The sequence below is a fragment of the Macrobrachium nipponense genome, chromosome 30, assembly GCF_015104395.2.
Source record: "Macrobrachium nipponense isolate FS-2020 chromosome 30, ASM1510439v2, whole genome shotgun sequence".
NCBI lineage: Eukaryota > Metazoa > Arthropoda > Malacostraca > Decapoda > Palaemonidae > Macrobrachium > Macrobrachium nipponense.
The window spans coordinates 17,153,669-17,173,668 of record NC_087218.1 but is presented as its reverse complement, the minus strand read 5'-3'; the positions used below and the strand labels follow the sequence as shown (position 1 = coordinate 17,173,668).

The 20,000-nt window shown below is 37.8% G+C and overlaps 2 protein-coding genes across 4 annotated transcripts in view; one reads left to right on the top strand and one right to left on the bottom strand.

Moving 5' to 3' along the window:
• The window catches only part of LOC135202327 (uncharacterized), a 30,203-nt gene extending 24,087 nt beyond the window's left edge, over nt 1-6,116 (top strand). For both annotated transcript variants that reach the window (XM_064231676.1, XM_064231675.1), the window contains 2 exons: nt 830-916; nt 4,297-6,116. In XM_064231676.1, the coding sequence (XP_064087746.1) occupies nt 830-916; nt 4,297-4,780 (571 nt within the window). In that variant the 3' untranslated portion in view covers nt 4,781-6,116. The remainder of the gene's footprint in view (nt 1-829; nt 917-4,296) is intronic.
• A 4,294-nt stretch (nt 6,117-10,410) lies between these two features.
• LOC135202326 (uncharacterized) lies at nt 10,411-17,365 on the bottom strand. 2 transcript variants are annotated; one of them, XM_064231673.1, is made up of 6 exons: nt 16,742-17,365; nt 16,535-16,634; nt 14,995-15,027; nt 13,571-13,714; nt 12,808-12,945; nt 10,411-11,761 (listed from the first exon to the last, which is right to left on the bottom strand). In XM_064231673.1, exons 1-6 carry the CDS (start codon nt 17,102-17,104, stop codon nt 11,511-11,513), a joined length of 1,029 nt encoding a protein of 342 aa, XP_064087743.1. In that variant the 5' UTR covers nt 17,105-17,365; the 3' UTR covers nt 10,411-11,510. The 2 variants fall into 2 exon arrangements, with proteins under 2 accessions (XP_064087743.1, XP_064087744.1); XM_064231674.1 differs by having other exon boundaries at nt 10,411-11,755; nt 16,742-17,361.
• Nucleotides 17,366-20,000: the final 2,635 nt, after the last annotated feature.

The following is a 20,000-nucleotide window of genomic DNA, read 5'->3' as shown; positions in this document are numbered from 1 at the left end:
AAAATATCCCTCAGGAGAGGTGGAACTACATCCTGGCTATGTGAACTCTCGAGAGAAACTGAGAGTTTCCAGCCCTGTGATTGGCTTATCAACAGCCAATCAGGAGAGTCGTAAGGGACTGAGCAATATTCCGTCATGTCACCTTCCTTGTTAATAAGAGTATACAAGACATAATGGAAACATAAAGAATGATAAACACAATATAAAAATAAACGAATGAAAACTGAAGAACCTTAAGGTCCCTCTTGATTGGCTTACTCAACAGCCAATTCAAAGAGCGCTCATAAGGGGACGGGCCTAAGAAATCAAATGCACGGTGGATCTTTAGATGCTCAACTATTTCCGTCACTATCATACATTCCTTTGTTACATCAAGAGTATACAAAAATTAGTGAAAATAATATAAGAATTAATAAAACACATAGTAATAAAAATACAACGACATTGAAAACTGAAGAATCTTAACAAATATATAAATAAATTTCAGCACATCTTTAAGCTCTACTTCAAGTTTGGTCCTTTGATCAGTAGGCACTCACTTCAAACTTTCTTTTCAGTTAGAAAATGTAAGATGTAATAAAGATATTAAGGTCAATAAACATGAGAACTAAAAGCAAATTAGAAATAAAAAAACGAAAAAATCCTCACGTAGAAAAAGTAAAAATAAATCCCAAGACATTTCTGAACTCAATAAGAAAATGAAAACTAATTAAGAATAATAATAATAAAAAATAAAGATAAGAAAATACGAAAAAAGCGTGATAAATGAAGATAAGAATAAAGGAAATAAAAGTCTATTCACTGACGCTAATCTTCCCCCCCTCGACAGGTATTACCACCGCCATTACCCTTGGGAAGACTGCCCCCTGTGTTACCCGCATTACCGCTGTTACCCGAGTTACTCCCACCTCAACCGGTACTGTTCGTCTCACCACGATGTTCACCATGGTCAACACTAGCCTGGGTCAAAGGGCACCCACCACCCCCCCTCCACGCCACCGGCGACGCCGCCGTCACAGGCCTTCGGCTGGGTGTTTGGCTTCGTTGGCAGTTTTTTCGTGTTCATTGATCATTGTTATATCTGTTACGTTCTGACTGCGACGCCAGAAGATTCGATCAATGCATAACGCATCTTTTATCTTCATTGATTTGTTTTGCTTATTTACTACGTATTCAATTATTTATTGGTTTGTTTACTTATTTTTATATTTAATATTTATTTTTTTGGTACGAAGCCATTTCATATTGAGGCACCAACTGTTTGTTTATATATATATATATATATATATATATATATATATATATATATATATATATATATATATATATATATATATATATATAGTTATCTCCTTTTGGCAGTAATTTTTTTATTTTTTTTACCGATGGAATCTACATGATTTTTCTCCGACTAAGCTTCAAGAAAAAAATAACAGATCGCAAGAAGGTGACAATAGAAAGATAAAGAATTAAAAAAAGAACAACGAAAAATAATGTATTTCAAAAGCTACTATCTCGATTTTTCTCTTTCTTTTGGGAAATTTCTGATAATAGAAACTGATTCCTTTCCCACTTTGAATTCAGATGGCATCGTCAGTTGTTATCATTATTAAGCTAATTTTACCAGACCACTGAGCAATTATCAGCTCTCACAAGGCTGGCCCGAAGGATTTGTTTTTGTTTATCTTTTGTCAATTAAATTGCAATTTTTCCAAAATTTTATAATTGGATTAATTTCATTGCCAGACATTGCATTGAGAGCGCCTCAGTGGCGTGGTCAGTACGGTGTTGGCGTGCCACCTCGGTGGCCGCGAGTTCGATCTCGAGGCATTCCATTGAGGAGTGAGAGATGTGTATTTCTGGTGATAGAAGTTCACTCTCGACATGTTTCGGAAGTCACGTAAAGCCGTTGGTCCCGTTGCTGAATAACCACTGGTCCCATACAACGTTAAAAACACTAGACAAACAAACAAACAAACGAAACACATTGCATTCAATGAATAAAGCATTTATTTACATTTCTCGAAGTTCTTTAGTTCCTTCTTCTCCCCACTCATCATTCTCTCTTTCATTCTCTATTTTCACCTCTCTTCTCATTACATCAAAAACGATATTCAAGAACGAAACTGCCAATGAAATCATAAAAGCCTTCGCAAGCGCATGCGCCTAATCACGGGTGGAAGGTGCAAGCCATCCATCGCGTTTGCAAAGCTTAAAGTCATCAATTAGCGTCATTTATAACGTAATTCCACCATCAACTGCTCGTGTGGGTTGACTGTCTTGCGGAAGGGAAGAACGTCAGCCTTACACCAGCTGCAGCGCCTCCGGCGGGGTTGCTGTGTGGCGCCCGGAGGTGAATTAAAGACACCCTCCTTGAGGTCTCCACCCTCAGAGGCACTTTTTCCAAAAATAAACAAAATAAATAAGCACGGTGCTCCCTTACCCCCTCGATGTGCGTGTGCACAATGGCTGGACTCGGGTGCAATTGATAACCTTTATATGGTAAATAGTTGCAAAAATCTTTTGGTTTAACTCGTAAGGTTACATCTGGAAAAAATTGATAGTACTAATCCTTAAGGTCTAATAGCTGGGGTTGAGGAGGGTTTTGGGATGTGAGGTGGAAAGTGGGCCGTGGGGTTCAGTAAAGGCATGTGCTCCGTGATTCCATTTTGGGAGAAGGACCGGATTTTGGAATTCTTATGGACACATCAGTAATATTAATCAATTGGCTTCTAGTTTACGTTTAATGAATTGGCGAAATAACCCTCAAAATGCACTAATTGGCATCCGGGTCGTTCATTACCTTCTGCTTCGATGCACACGGATATTGAGAATGCTTGAAGGAAGGCCTGTTCATAGGCCTATCCATTTCGAATTTTTTTAATGTTGCTCTGAACACCTCAACAATAAAAGCTGGTGTGACGTCACAATTGTTGATATATTACATTTGGTTTGTCTTGTTTGATCAGCTTTGTGTGTTGTAGTGTGTATTACTTTGTTAGTTTATGTTCTTATTTATTCCTTTTTCAAATTATCCTGTTTTAAATGTCACTATTATTTATGCTTTGCATTGGCACTTACACACACACACATACTCATACACACACACATATATATATAAATACATATATATAAATATATAGACATTATATATATATATATATATATATATATATGTATATATGATTGTAAACATGTGTATTTAAAAAAGACTGTTCTTACATGCTACCTCCAACAGTCTTTGGAAGCTAATAATCTCACTGGGAATCAATATTGTAATTAATTTCATTCATATATTTATGTAACATCTTTGCTATATATATATATATATATATATATATATATATATATATATATATAAATTATAAATATTCACTGACAACATTAGACATTTTCATGTTTCTTGTGTGTCTAACCGTAAAACCGGTTTTATTTGTTTTTATTAGAAACAGAACAGAAATGGTCCTACAAGATTAAAGACCATTTTCATGTAGACAGGATTATGATCTAGTTGCTAAAATTAACAGTATTTTAGGACATTTAAAGAAGATAAATTCTGAAGACAAAAAACTGATAAACCTCTAGCAGTTCTGGGCACGTATACATCTGTTTTTGTTTATGTTTGGGTTGTTTACTCATTAATTTCCTGTATTTGCATTGCTCTGCAAGCAGTTTCTGTCTTGAAGTTCACATGCTGAAAGCACCACTGCTGGGATTTTGTTTATGCCCCCAGCAAAGTTCGTATGCATGGTTTGTGTGAGTCGATTATGAAAAGTTATTTATCGACGACCTCAGCAAAGGTAGCGTATTGGACGACTCAACACGGTAGGTGTTTATGTGATTCCACAAGTGACATCGGATGCACAGGTATGTTTTTCGGATTTTTTTTGTTATTTCATAATCAATTTTCCTTCTAATGGGTGTGCTATGTCAATGAACTCTTTTCAAGTTTCTGCTCTCTGTATATCTTGGATATGGTATTTATTACGAGGTGTAAATGCCTAGCGTTTTTTGCCTGTTTGTCATTCATACTCAAGTTTCTCCGAAATAAAATAAAAAAAAAACAGTATTTCAACATCAAAAGTTGTCACTCACAGTTTCCTACAACAGAAACTTTAGATGATTGTGTCAAACACCAGGTGCCAATCGCGTTAATGTAAACTGTTGACAAATATACTTTGACGAGATGCTTACTGAACTCTTATGCTGACATAACATGCACTTCTTAAAAGCACAATTAGTAAGGTGCTGCACCGGGTTACTTGAACGAGATCCTGGAAACCGTTCCTATTGCAGGTGCAGTTGCTATGTCGGTCGGTCGTCTCTTCGGTGCAACTGCTCCATATGCTACCGCTATCACCACTACCGGTGGCCACTTCACCTCTTCTCGCATCGCTACCCATACCACCACAGGTACCGCCCTTGCTATCTTCCATACTGTACGTACAAATCGTCGTCCAGGACTTACTCCGGCCTCCTGGACTCTGACGACCTTCTTCCTTCGAAATCGTCCAAGAACCGCAAGTCCAAAGACTTGGACTCGGACCTTCTAGAAACCTCGCCGGTGGAGGAGATTGAGGACGACCTGACCAAGAGACCTCAGTCGTCCACCAAGAGAGAGAACTGGCCGAGAGCGGGAACCAGTAAGGAAGGCGCCAACGATGAAGAGGACAAAGATAGCGAGGAAGAGGGCAGCAACAGTCCTTCAGCCTTGAAATCGAAGAAGGAAGCCGAAAACGGGATGAAAAAGGAAGACTCGACCGGGGATTTCTACGACTGAGAGTGAGTGACCGTGCGAGGGTAAATAACCTGGGAAACGAATTCTGGTGAATATGAAATGAGGGCCCAGATCCATTCTGGGAGGGTAACCGATGGAAAACCTAAAAGTGAACCATCCCCACCCACCCATTTTTTTTAGGCCGATTCTCTGGCACCCTTAACACCTGTGATTCTTGAAACATTTTTTGACTTGGAAGTGACTGTGGATTTCGCTTTCATTGCTCAAGATAGCAGTTGTGACAACAGAGGAGTTTCAATTGCTTGATGAAAAACAGTAATGAAGGTCAATTTTGATTTTGTTAGTTGTAAGAAATTAAGATTATTATGTACGTTTTGCATTTTTCAACCCAAAAGTTATCTTTCCAAAGTGAGACGTATGAAAATACTTGAATTAGTGCAAAAACCTAGATACCCTTAGCATTTCGTAAGAGATATATCGACACTATTGGCTGTAGAGTAGTATATTGCTTTATCAAGTGTTATACTTTCAAATTTTACAACATTGGCGTTTAAGATAATTTTATTGTTAGAGTTTTAAGCAATATCTATATCAATCAAAAGGACTCGCTGTTGTCCGTAAGGTTAAGTTTGGTGAACCAAACAAAAACTTCTTTCAGTTTTCTGCTGAAGATTAACAATGAAACCCACAAAATTACTGTGTATGACGTGTTTACTTTTAAGTATTTACATTTTATTTTACTCAACACTCGAGTACCTTTAGGTCCTATCTGTGGCCCTTTTTTCAAGAGATGTGTAAGACTGCTGGGCCTTGACCCAGGCTGCCAACCTACACATCTCTTGAAAAAGCTACACAGATAGGACCTGAAAGTACTCGAGTGTTGAGTAAAATAAAATGTAAACACTTATAAGTAAACACGTTATACACAGTAATTTTGTGGGTTTCTTTTTCAATCTTAAGTTTGGTATCGTATGACAATTGGCTTCTGAATTGTTTTAAGAAACTAAGGCTTTGTGAAGTTTAGAAGTTGGTATAAGTAAGGGAAAGGAATCTCAAAGGTTCATTTACATGGAGCTGATGTTTTACACTTCGTGTTAGGATAAGGATATTGGGTCATGGATTTGACAGAACCGAGGATAGAGGAAAATGTGTACTGTCTCTTTCTTTTATTTGGATGCAGTACTTTCATATTTTGGGGAAAAAAACGTGAAATTCCTGTTTTCACACAGTGTGATTCTAACTATAATTTTAAATATGAAGATCAAACAGAAAAAAATATAATTACGACCATATGCAGTTTCCATACGATGCACTTATCCCTTAGTTATTTCATTGCAAAAACAAATAATTAACTTATGTAAATTAGCCACATTGTGATTTAGTGATTATATATATATTATATATATATAATATATATATATATATATATATATATGTATATATATATATATATATATATATATATATATATATTATATATATATATATAAACACTATTCACTTCCAGTTGGAATTTGATGAATGTCTATGTAATTTGCATTATTTTAAGTTACTGCGTTATTTAGAAAATAATCCGTAGGATGAGTCAACAACAAACTGTTATTTGATGCTAGTTATTGGTATACTGTTCAGGGGTAGGCAGTGTAGAGTTAGCTAGCTAGGCACTTCATTACTTAGAGAAATAAAGACGTTCCCGTGTTAACCTTTTTGTCTCTCTTCATTTCCTGCTTTCTTTTGTTTTTGGCATCCGAACCAGATTGAGTTACTGTAAGCAAGATCTTCGAGGGGGAAAGAATTCAAGAAATACAGAGGCGGATGAAAGCTTTCCTGATTTTTTAGTTCAAGTCAGGACTCCGTACCCCGGAGTAGTGCCGTCAGTGGAGACCTCATGCGGTGCACTGTAGGCATTACTTAAGGTTCTGTTTAGCGTTCTTTCGGCCCCTAGCTGCAACCACTTTCGTTCCTTTTAGTATATCTCCTTTCATATTCTCTCTCTTCATCTTACTTTTCACCATCTCCTATCGTTTTCCTCCTGTTACGCCTTTCAAACCTTTTACTGTCAGTTTCCATTTCAGTGCTTGGTCTTTGGCCTAAATTCTATATTCACCTCAGTTCAAGTCAGGAAGAACTCATTCTAGAAGTGCCAAGTTGAAATTCCCCATTGTGGGAGTGTACGTCACGAATTCCACATTCTGGAAGTGTCTTGTTGAATTCTCCATTTTAGAAGTGAATGACACAAAGAATTCTCCAATGGGTGTGTGTGTGTGTCGCGATGAATTCTCTATTTTGCGAGTGAATAATGCGTTATGGGAGTGGAAGTCATGTAGAATTCTCCATTGTGGGATCGAAAGTCAGGAAGAAGTCTTCATTTATGGGAGTGAAAGTTTAGAAGATTTCTCCATTGTCGGAAGTGAAAGTCACGAATAATCCTCCAGTGTGGGAGTGAAAGTCACGAACAATTCTTTATTTTGAAAGTAAAAGAAATAAAGAATTCTCCATTATGGGAGTAAAAGACACGAAGAATCCTTCACCGGGGTAGTGAAAGTCACAGATTTTTAAGATTCTATTTTTGGGTGTAACAGGCGCCATGAGCTTTTCATTATGGGAGTGAAGGTCGTGAAGAATTCCCCACTTGGGAATGAAAGTAAAAAATAATTCTCCTTTGTAGGAGCGAAATTCGCGAAGAATTCTTCATTTTGGAAGTAGATGTCACGAATTCCCCATTTTGGCTGTGAAAGTCACGAAAAAATTCCCAATTCCGGAAGTGACAGTCACGAAGAATTCCCAATTTTGGAAATGAATGTCAAGAAGAATTCCCAACTATGGAGGTGAAAGTCACGAAAGGATTCCCAATTCTGGAAGTGAAAATCACGAAAGAATTACCAATTTTGGAAGTGAAAGTCACAAAGAATTCCCAATTCCGGCAGTGAAAGTCGCGAAAAATTCCCAATTCTGGCAGTGAAATTCACGAAGAATTCCCAATTATGGAAGTGAAAGTCACGAAAGAACTCCCAATTCTGGAAGTGAAGGCCACCAAAGAATTCCCAATTCTGGAAGTGAAGGTCACGAAAGAACTCTCAATTCTGGAAGTGAAAGTCACGAAAGAACTCCCAATTCTGGAAGTGAAAGTCACGAAAGAACTCCCAATTCTGGAAGTGAAAGTCACGAAAGAACTCCCAATTCTGGAAGTGAAAGTCACCAAAGAACTCCCAATTCTGGAAGTGAAAGTCACAAAAGAACTCCCAATTCTGGAAGTGAAAGTCACAAAAGAACTCCCAATTCTGGAAGTGAAAGTCACCAAAGAATTCCCAATTCTGGAATTGAGTATTACGACTTCCCAATTCCGGTGGTGGGTATCACGATCAATTCTCCAGTCTTGAGTGAATATCACGAAGGATTCTCCATTTGCAATTTGGACAGTTAAATTTTTTTGCGTTTTAAAGATGAAATTCTCAAAGTAAATTATCCTTCGAAGAAGAAGAAGGCGGAGGAAAAGGAGGGATTGTGTGGGCAGTGGAAATTCTCCCAAGAGAAAATGAGTTCTTTTCTTCGCTAGGCCGATGATTCAACACTTGTGGGTTGGTTAAGTCTCTACTTTTGAGAAATGAAGAAGCTGCCCTTTCTCTCTCTTAGGCGTGACGTGAATTTCAGTGCGAAGATGCAATGCATTTTTCCCCCAAAACAATTCTGGTAGGTTAATTTGCTTTCATTTTTTATCTGTTGATTTATTAATATATTTTTAAATTTTCTAATTCTAATAGCAGATCTCTCCCCTCTGTATTTCATGTTACCTTCTGTTGCACGTTTCAAATGAACGCCACATTCTTTGGAAGTGTTAATTTAAAGTCAACGGCTCTGAGGGTTTGCTCCATGTGAATAGTGTTCATCCTCTGAATAATAATAATAATAATAATAATAATGACAATAATAATAATAATAGCAACTTAGAGAGGTTGGGTGTAAAGGAAACCAGAGAAGACGTAGGTAATGAATTTAATTTTATACGGTACAAAAGTCATAGCAAATATCAGAAACTCGTATATGTCATTATGTAATTAATTTGTACTGCCAGTGTGACACGAATGTGAATTCATATGTGGGCCATATTTTTCCTACCTCTTCCTTCGTGGAGGTGCTTTCTGGAAGAGAAAAGTAACAGAAACTATAATTTTTAAACTATAGAGACTTTCACTATAAAGAAATACTCATCAAATTTTGAAAATAGATGATGAAGAAAGAATGAAGCCTATTATTATTAGTTCTGTCGTAATGAAGTCTGCATTAAGATTAGATAATAAATAAGGAATTAATTTATGCATTAAAACAATTAATGATATGCTACGTCATAACAAATTATTCAAATAATCTCAGCAAACTCAAAATATGCGTGTGAAACCCGTAGACTTAATTGCATTGTCACCTTACCTTTTACAAGTACGATGGCTTGCGGCGGAGTCGAGTATTCCAATTTCATTTATATGTTTATTTCTTTTTTAAACTCATATTAAAGGAATCAAGAACTGATATTTGATCTCGACTTCATTACGATGCTGATATGGCATAATTATGAGCCACGAAAAACTAAACGTAGCTTCCTTTCAGCTAATATGTGGTTGGCCGCTGACTCCGGTATTTCCTCAGAAAAAAATGGAAAAATAATAATAGTATTAGTTACCGTGACCGGAAATTGGTGACTTAAATACTTGTCCCTTCCTCTAAGGCTAAATCCTGATTCATAAATAAATTCTTCGACATTTAGAAATGGCAAAGTACGACAAATGACGTCACTATGAAATAAATCGACATCTGATAGATCCGGAAGATGACAGATTTGATAGATAAGCTTTTTGCGACATTAAGGGAATCAATCTAAGGTAATAAGCATTAAAGGGAAGAAAATAATAAGTTGAATTTGCATTCATATATATTGGGCAAGAAATAAAAGAAGTCTTTGTTTATACGCATGGATCTCTTAGATACATATATGTTGTAGAAAAACACACACACACACACACACATATATATATATATATATATATATATATATATATATATATATATATATATCCTTTGTATGTTAATGTTATGTAGTTCAAATATTTTTTACGAAAAAGAATGATGACATAAAGATACTGAAGGAAGGGACACGAAGCTTTTGAAAGAAAATTATCCGGAAGCCTTCAAAGTTTTTGAAGCTCTGGAGACGCCGAAGGATTTCGAAGTTTTTGAAGCTTAAGCGATAAAGTAAGATTTCGAAGCATTTGAAGCACTGCAGGCTTTTGAAGCTTTGTAAGTTTTTGAAGCATTTCAAGCTTCGCAGGCGTTGGAAGCTTTGGAAAATTGGAAACAAATAAAACTACGTAAGCCTATGAAGCTTTGGAAGTCTTTGAAACTTCGAAATCACTCGAATTACAGCAGTAGAAGCTAAAGGTTTTATACCTTCCAAAAGGTAAAATGAAAGCAGGCGGGAAAATACAGTCTGTTTTTCTTTCGGAAGTGACGGTGTATGTACATATGTATGTATGTATGTATTATATATATATATATATATTATATATATATATATATATATATATATATATATATATATATATATATATATATATATATATATACATATACATATACATATACATATACAATACATATACTATACATATCATATACATACATTCACAGAACGAATAATGGGGGCTGAGTAGGAGCCTTAACCAGTCACGATAATTGCAGTGATAACGGCTGCCAAATTTTACGTCTCAAAGATAAAAAGATATAAAAAACATTGCATATAGAGTAAGTTTCGGGAAAGGCACACACACAAAAGAAAAAAAATCAAACAAAAGTGCTTTGGTGATTCAAAATAATTTAATGCACAGCCACACAAGCTTAATGTTTAGAGAACAGAAGAATTCACACATTAATACACACAACACGTTAGTATATATATACGCAAAGCCTACGCCGAGGCGTTTGTGTCATTCAGGAGCAGTCATACACAATCTCAAACGGATGACGTGTCAGGTATTCGGATAGAGCGAGAGAACGTAATCTTACCTGCATTTGGTTCGCGATTTGATTAAACAATGAAAAAAAAATCTTTTGAAATGCAAAAAACAAACAATTACATAGATCATTGAATAAATGAATGCATAGAGATAAATAAGACTAAAAATAGACGTCTGTCTTGCTTGAATGCCCATAAGCAGATCTTGATCAATTTGAACGAAAAATTTATGTATATTTTTAACATTTTCCATATGTAAACGGTCATGATCGGAATCGACGCTTCGCTGAACGTAACGAAGGATTTGTCAAGAAATTCTGTAAGAACAGCGAATGGTGTCGACAATTAAGTCAACGGTGACATGGGTTAATGCAATCTTATATGAAGGTTGGACATACGACACTCGGTCAAAATGCTCTTAGTTTAAAATGTTCTCAGTCATCTAGACTGTTAAGGCAAAAAAAAACTATTCTTATGCCACACTGATATCTATCCTGGCTAGTGAGCTAAAGTAATTAACCTTAGAAATCCCTACCTCCTATTTATCTATTCGGACACAACCCTGATTCCTCATGAAATACAATCTTGACTTTGTGACAATATAAAACTTCAGATCATCTTACCAATTGCCCTAATCATTATTCACTAACTAGCTCAAAATCACTATAAAAACCTATTTAAATGTGTGTCTGTGTTATTTTTAACTGTTATTAGATAAATGAAATTAAATTATTGCTCATAGTATGCCTAAATATATAAATGTAAATACTATAACTTTCCTAGCAGAGACCTATCATCAAATAAGTACGAACTAGAGAGTGGAAAACCTCTACGGTCTGCACACGCCCTGTTTCCGTACTCACTCTCCAAGCAGCAACCGCAGGAGCTGCCTTTGCAGTAATTCTTCCCGTTGGCGTTCTTAGTCAAAATCTTGCCGGCGCAGGTGCTCCCGAGGGCGACACAAGTACCTTTTTCACTCGTGCAGGTCTTCTTCTGCTTACAAGTCGAGGGACCTGAGTCTGAAAAGGACCAAGGGAATCAAAACAGCAATATAAAAATAATGGTAAATGTATAGGAGGCTGCTTGCACGAAGGTATATCGGTTATTCGTAAACTTGCTGTGGTTAGACAATATAGAAAATGGTATATACAATGCAGTAGAGGCGAGATCATCTGAGAATTTTACTGCCATTCGTATATGATTCTACAATCATCACTGGTACTCAAAATGGCGCCGCGTTTAGTATGTTAGCCCCTCGGGGTTAAAAGCAAAAATATAAACAATAGAGGGTACATTTCCCAATATCTCTGTAAATTTCTCAAATACTGTTTGTATGGTGTTCTTACGTTGCAAGGAACCAGTGGTTATTCAGCAACTGGACCAACGGCTTTACGTGACTTCCGAACCACGTCGAGAGTGAACTTCTGTCACCAGAAATACACATTTCTCACACCTCAGTGGAATGCCAGAGAATCGAACTCGCTGCCACCGAGGTGGTACGCCAACACCATACCGACCACGCCACTGAGGCGCAATTTCGCAAACAATCTCACCTGCAGTGCATTACATACAACCTTTTCTGTATCTTCTAGTAAAGAAATTACAGTAATAGACTATCTTCGTGCGGCCTTCTCACTTAAATTGACGCAGAATATTACTATAGTAGATTCACATCAACCGTGCATTTGATGTCTAGGCCAGTCTCTTACGACGCTCCTGATTGGCTGATGACAAGCCAGTCACTGGGCTGGAAACTCTCAGTCTCTCGAGAGAGCTCACATGGGCAGGATGTGTGATCCACCTCTCCTGAGGTATACGTTTGAAAGACGTATCCCTCAGGAGAGGAGGAACTCACATCCTGCCTATGTGAACTCTCGCGAGAGAGACTGAGAGTTTCCAGCCCTGTGACTGGCTTATCATCAGACAATCAGGAGCGTCGTAAGAGACTGGACTAGACATCAAATGCGCGGTTGATGTGAATCTACTATAGTATTTGCTACCGCAAGCGTTACCCACTGACACAGCAGTTCCAGAAAATGAAGACATTGCTTAAGCTCATAATTACCAGTTACACAGCAGCCGCATTTATTTCCTTTGCAGTATTTTGCCCCCGCGAGGAAGGAGCCCATGCACATTTTTTTCGACTCCTTCTTCAGCATGCAGGAGCCGCCAAGTTTCTTGCACTTTGCTTTTTCCTGGCACACTGGCAAAGAAAAATGGAGGTGAATTAAATCACGGAATTCATAATCAATGAAGCAAAGAAGAAGACACCTTCCTGACGACGTTTGCATCTCTTATCTAAAAGAATAAGGTCCTCATGTTGCGTTCGTTGTTAGAAGACCGGGGTTATCATTTCATGAAATGAATCAAATCACGAAGAAGAAGAAAAAGACATCGTTCTCCATTTTAGTATTGTTTTAATTTCGTATTTAAAGAATAATGTCCTCATGTTGTATCCTTATTCGTAAGGGAAACATGAGGTCGTCATTCATCTGCACGTTTGAAAAACAAAGATAAAATTATTATTATTATTATTTATTTATTTATTTATTTATTTTTTAGATAAGAGATTCAATCAAAGTGTAAATAGGCTTTTATTTCACGAACTCTAATATCGTAAGGGACTCTTCTGACACATACCAGACTGTCTACGCTGATCAGACTAAAGGCGAAAGAGGACTCAAGAATATGCACTTCAAGTGTGACAAAACTCGGATTTATTCATCAAGATCTTCATTTGAAACCATGTCAGTCATACTAGGGATAGCTGAGGCTAGATGCGAGAAATCTAATCTAAAAATTCGTTTTCAGTTTCATAAAGTACTTACGTTTGGCGCAGCAGACGCAAGACTTCTTGTCACAGTAGGCCTTATTCTTCTTGTTCTTGAATCGTTTCTCGTCCATGTTGCATCCTGTCTTGCTCTTGCGACATTCGCCCTTCAAGGCGCTGCATGCAGCCAGAGGTTTGCAGACTGTGGTCAAAGAGAGGCCAGGTTTTAGACTGATGTCATTTTGATGGTTATGAAATTCGAAGAGCAACATTCTGACGGAATTGCACACACACACACACACACGGGAAAGTAGATTTATGGATACTATGTGTAAATGATGCTCAGGGATCGCATCCTCTAACACAGTCATTTGTATATTCAAAAGTTATTTTGTTGCACCGCTATGTAACAAAGAGGCGCTGAAACCAACAGTATTATGATACCAAGGTATTATGGTACTATGATTATAGTGAGTGGTCCTACAGATCTAGCGCCACTGCCTATGAAGTTGAAAGTGAAAGAAAGCGTTTATCTTTACCTCCCTAATGACCACTCACTGAAATTTTTGGCAAGACCGTGCAACAGCTCTGCAACAAGACGATTGATTCCCTTGTCCCTAGGGCACAGTCAGATAGACTGGGTCTTGGCCCGTCTCCAGTCTAGGCTGAGGTCCAAGAAGGTGAAGTTTGGGTGTTCAGGGTGCGAAAAGTGCCCCTAGACATTATCAAGCGCAGAGTACTTATACCGTACATCAAGTATAAGGTTCTCACCTTATACTTGATACTTTAAACATTTTGTGTCAATGTTACTAAAGTAGATTCACATCAACCTTGCATATGATGTCTAAACCAGTCCCTTACGACGCTCCTGATTAGCTGTTGACGAGCCAATCACAGGGCTGGAAACTCTCAGTCTCTCGAGAGAGTTCACATAGGCAGGATGTATGTTCCACCTCTCCTGAGGGATACGTATTTTAAAAGTATCCCTCAGGATAGGTGGAGCGTACATCCTGCCTATGTGAACTCTCTCGAGAGAGAGAGACGGAGAGTTTCCAGCCCTGTGATTGGCTTATCAACAGCCAATCAGGAGCATCGTAAGGGACTGGCCTAGACATCAGATGCACGGTTGATGTGAATCTACTATAGCAATACCAATATCAAATCACTGGTTGCCCAGTTACAAGGTCCACTTTAGGTCAATTATTCGTAAAAGTCCCTTAGTGATTTTTTAAACAACTCGCGCGTAACAACAGTCAAAGAAAAAAGGAACTGATCAAAAGCATTAACATCCTTCGGTAAGGTAGAAATATCCTGATAACTAATAAAGTTATTAGAATATGAAATGACGCAACTGTCAACATACATGAATATACATATTGTTCAAGCTAATATCAGTCATCTTTTGAAATCTCTGTTATATTTACTCGGCAGACATAAATAGCTTAGGAATACATTCTAAAAGCTATGAAAATTTATACTTACATCTTTTGATTGTCGTTCCTTGCTTATCAGCCCCTGAAATAATAGTAATAATAATAAGAATAATAAATGACATAATTAAATTTTTCTGGATGAAAATACTGAAGCTATTCTTACAAGACATTCTGGATTGATGATGAATAATAATAATAATAATAATAATAATAATAATAATAATAATAATAATAATAATAATAATAATAATAATAATAATAATAATAATAATAATAATAATAATAACGATAAAACACTTTGAGCCAAATTCTCTCGATAGAAATATCAGTTATTCGTACGAAACATTGATAAGTCAGTAAAAAATAAAAAAAGAATAAGTAGGGCAGTAAAAAATCCAAGCTTCTGGAATTGATATATTAAAAATAATAATGATAAAACACTTGGAGCCAAATTATCTCAATAGAAATATCACAGTTATTCGTACGAAATTGTTAAGTCAGTTAAGATTTAAAAAAATGAATAAACAGGGCAGTAAAAGTCCGAGTATAGCAACGTACATTACAATCATCCTCTGTGATAGGTTGGAGAAACGGAACATGAATAGAGAGAAGTAGGTTAAGAGTAACGAAAAATGACATCAAAATAGGAAAGGGTGAACGAATATTATCTCTGAATCGATCGCATCTCCTACCTGGTCAATGACCCACTTTACCGAGTAACTCCGGCGCACCTGTTCAGTCGACGCATACAAGTAGGGCACAGGCGCGCGAAAATGAGGTTGAAATAATCAACACGCAATCACGTACGTCACGGGAACAAATTCCCGACTTTCGTCGGAATCGAACCCAGGGAGAGACGGTAATGGTAACGAATACAAAGGAAACTTTGGAAAAAGAATGTTCTCTTCAGTTATTTCTTTATCATTAGGACGAATTGTTGTCAAGGATCGTGAAAGTAAAATAATATAAATGTTTTTACTTTAAAAGTGACCTCTCACTCGATTGTGAATTTGGAGAGTTGGTTAGAAGAGGTTAAGAACATTCGCAAAAAAAATAAATTGTATATAGTATATATATATATATATATATATATATATATATATATATATATATATATATATTTACACACACACACACACACACACATATATATTAATATATATATATATATATATATATTATATATATATATAACATAAAATGAGGGACAGGTCGGTCTTTAGATAGCGGGAAGAATTATGCTCTAAATTGCAGTAAGTAATAAAGTCCTTTGTATAACAAAGATAAAAGGTGCATGCTTGAATAATATATATATATATATATATATATATATATATATATATATATATATATATATATATATATATATGTATGTATGGATGTATATATATATATATATATATATATATATATATATATATATATATATATATATATATTTATTCTAGTATGCACCTTTTATCTTTGTTATACAAAGGACTCTATTACATACTGCATTTTAGAGCATTATTCTTCCCGCTATCTAAAGACCGCCCTGTCCCCCATTTTCTGTTAGAGAAAGGAACATTCTGAAAACTGGTAACACTTACTGTTGGCCTTCGGCAGACAGCAGACCAAGTCGTCTCCGCACAGGCCCTTCTTCCGGCGTCCGTCGCAGGCTTCGGAGGCGACACATTCTCCAGGGCAGTCCTGCGCAAGACACGACAAAGATCAAGTGTTGTTGAGGTTCATTTGAGTGACGCTTAATCAAGAACAACGACTCTTATTTCACTTCGTTTTGCCAAGCGATCACTTACCTCCTTTTGTTTGACGAGTTGCCTCGGATGGGTTTTCTCTCCAACTGGTTTCGGTCTCTGAGGCTTTTTGGGGCCATCCGGTCGCTTCTTTTGGCTCTTGGGTCGTCCTGCGACATTTTTGTTCGTCGGCTTGCCGTCCGCCTTTCGAGGCTTACTGGCTCCTTTCGGGCCGTTCCTCGTGGGTTTTTCTAACCTGTTCCCGTTCCTTCCGGGATTTTTGTCCCCTTTGTCGTTCTTCTTTGCATTGTTTCTCTTCACTCCTTTCCCTTCCTTGCCACCATCTCCTCCTTTTCCCTCGCCGTCAGCGTTGGCCGCAGCCGCGATCACGACCAAGCAAAACAGGACGAGTACCCAAGTCCTCATGGCGGCGGTGGCGTCGCCGTTCTAACAGTCAGCAAGATTTTCTCTCGACAGAGACAACTCTGCTGGCACACAGATCAACTTCTTATTCTTCTTCAGGTACCACCGGTTGGCTCCTATGCCGTTGGAGAGATAGTGTGTGTGTGTATGAGAGAGGGAGAGAGAGAGCGGGAGAGCGACAGATCCTTCAGGTCCAGAGGAAGCTTACCGCCGGCAACTCTTCCTTCCTGGCGATCTGACACTCGGCTCGACGGTGCGCTGATCTTTTATAACCGCCGGTCGACAACAGCCGAACTGGATATCGTCTGTTTCTTTTGTTGTTGCGCCGCACCTGTGATGAACATCACCTGTTATGCTGCCAGACGACGATTCGATTCGTGCTGTTTCGTTCTGGTGATTACTGGAAACAGCAATGAGGGGATATTGAATCGTTAAATGAGTTTGCTATGCGGCTTGCCAGTTCCTTTGAATATTATTTCAATAAAAAAAGCCTAATGTTTTTCTATGTTAGAATTCTAAAAACGAAATAGTTTCCTGCTAGAATTTTTCTCGCGACGTGAGTAGAATAACAGCGATCTAGACATTATTGCTTCCTCATAGATATGGTGCAGTTAAGGAATTAAAAAAACAAGAACATGAATGTCGTTTTAAAAAATGAAAGATTTATCCAAAATAAAATGCTGCCCCGACTTGCACATGACTGACCCAGGTATTTGGGAAACAAATCCATCTCCCAAACCTATGTAGCTGGTACTTTTGAATTACGTCGCCGTTATTTATAGGTGTTACATGGTAGAAAATGCCTTGTGTAGTCCTCTGGACTATGGCAAACCAACCAGAAACAAAACTGGTGCTCTCATGCAACCCTAGACCTTTTACCAAAGAGAATTTTCACTGAATAAAACCGTAGGAGGATAATGCCTACAGTTCACCTCAGGCATTACTTAAGGTCCTTGCAACGTCCATAGCTGCAGTGTCTTTCATTCCTTTTGCTGTACCTCCGTTCATATTCTCTGTCTACCATCTTACTTTCTACCCTCTCCTAACAGTTGTGTCATAGTGCATCTGCGAGGTTTTCCTCCTGTTACGACTGTATAACACTATTTACTCTCAATTTCTCTTTCAGCCCTGAATAACCTCCAAGGTCCCAGCGCTTGGCTTTTGGCCTAAATTTTTAACAACTCCATTTCTCTTTATTAATGTATTTGTCCTTCACGCAACAGAAATTCATGTCCCTCGTTACAGAAGTTGTGGAATTGTTCCTAGTTTTACATTCTGTCCAATTTTCCTTTTTTTTTTTTTTTTTTTTTGGTCTACATTGGCAACGTTTGGTTTAGTCGAGTGGAATACAGTAATGTTGCTTTGCGATGACTCATTTATGAGGCTTCGTAAACATAATAAAAGCGGAAAGAATGAAATGGAAATATCATTAAAGAATCTCTGTATAGGAAACAAAGTAAGTTACCTCTCTTTTGCGCAATGAAAAGTCGGAAATCCCAACTCCTATAGCCTGCTCTACCAAAGGGAATTAAACCTTATTTCAACTCACGCCTCATAAGTACATCGGTTGACGTAAGTTAGGCCTTAGTTAAGGTATAGAAATTTATTGTTTCCCCTTAATTTTTTTGTCACTAGATCTATTTCATTCATGTAAGCTATGCGTAGTTCTGGTATTAAGTCACCATACGCATTCGATATTCATTCGTCCGCCATTTTCCTTTGGAAAGTTATTGTGCTGTATAAGCCTGGACAGTCGTTGAAACCCTTCCCTCCCCCCCCAAATCCCCTCCCCCTCACCCCACCTCTTTGTTTTTGAACCATATGCGTCCTCATTTTTCCCCTCTGATACGTAATCGGGAATTATAGTTCTCCCTCACTCGAGTTCATCTCTTCGCTGTAAATTCTCAACGAGATTCAAAACACGACTCCCGTCACTTATCCGGATGAACCTCGTGCCACGTCCCCTAGTAGGCACCTACCTGTGCCCCACATTCATAATGGACGATGGCTTCTAACTCCAACAGGCTCGTCGGCTATTTGATTAATACGCATCGGAGCTCACCAATTGTTCAATGTGTATATCCGGGTTCAGCGACCTTAATTTAGGTACATTTCATAAGCAGTCGATGAAAGCAAGTGTTTACCACCGCAATATTAACCTGTTGTATGTTAGTCCCGGTTGTTGTTGTTGTTGTTGCTGATTGTTATCAACGGGATATCTCATTCCTACTTTAATTTTCCTCCTCCTATTCCTCTTTCTTCTTCTTCTTCTTCTTCTTCTTCTTCTTCTTCTTCTTTGCAGATCGCTGGTCGCGAAAGCTAACTCTTTGATACTAAAGAAATTTTTAAAAATTTTAAACGTTTGAAAGATCGGGGTTTTGTGGAGCAATAGCAATCACGTTTTGATAAATATTGAGGGTAAGAAATGTTGAATAGATGGGACATGGGATGAATGGAATCCCGAGACAGAGATGAAACGAGGAGGACAGGGTAGATGACAAGATGGATTAGTATTGTGGGACAGAGGCATTGTTGGTTGGATGGGGTGAAGGGGCATTAAAACTGAAGGTCTTAATATATATAGGAAACACGGACGGGCATGAAAGACAAGCGTGCATGCAAGAGAAGATAGCGAGAAAGACTTTCGTGGAAGAAAGACAAACGCGCATGCAAGAGTAGAGAGCGAGAAAGACGAGCGTGCATGCAAGACGAGCGGGCATGAAAGACAAGCGCGCATGCAAGAGAAGTAAGCGAGAAAGACGAGCCTGCATGGAAGACGAGCGTACATGCAAGAGAAGAGAACGAGAAAGACAAGCGCGCATGAAAGTCGAGCGTACATGTAAGAGAAGCAAGCAAGAAAGACGAACGTGCATGAAAGACGAACGTACATGCAAGAGAA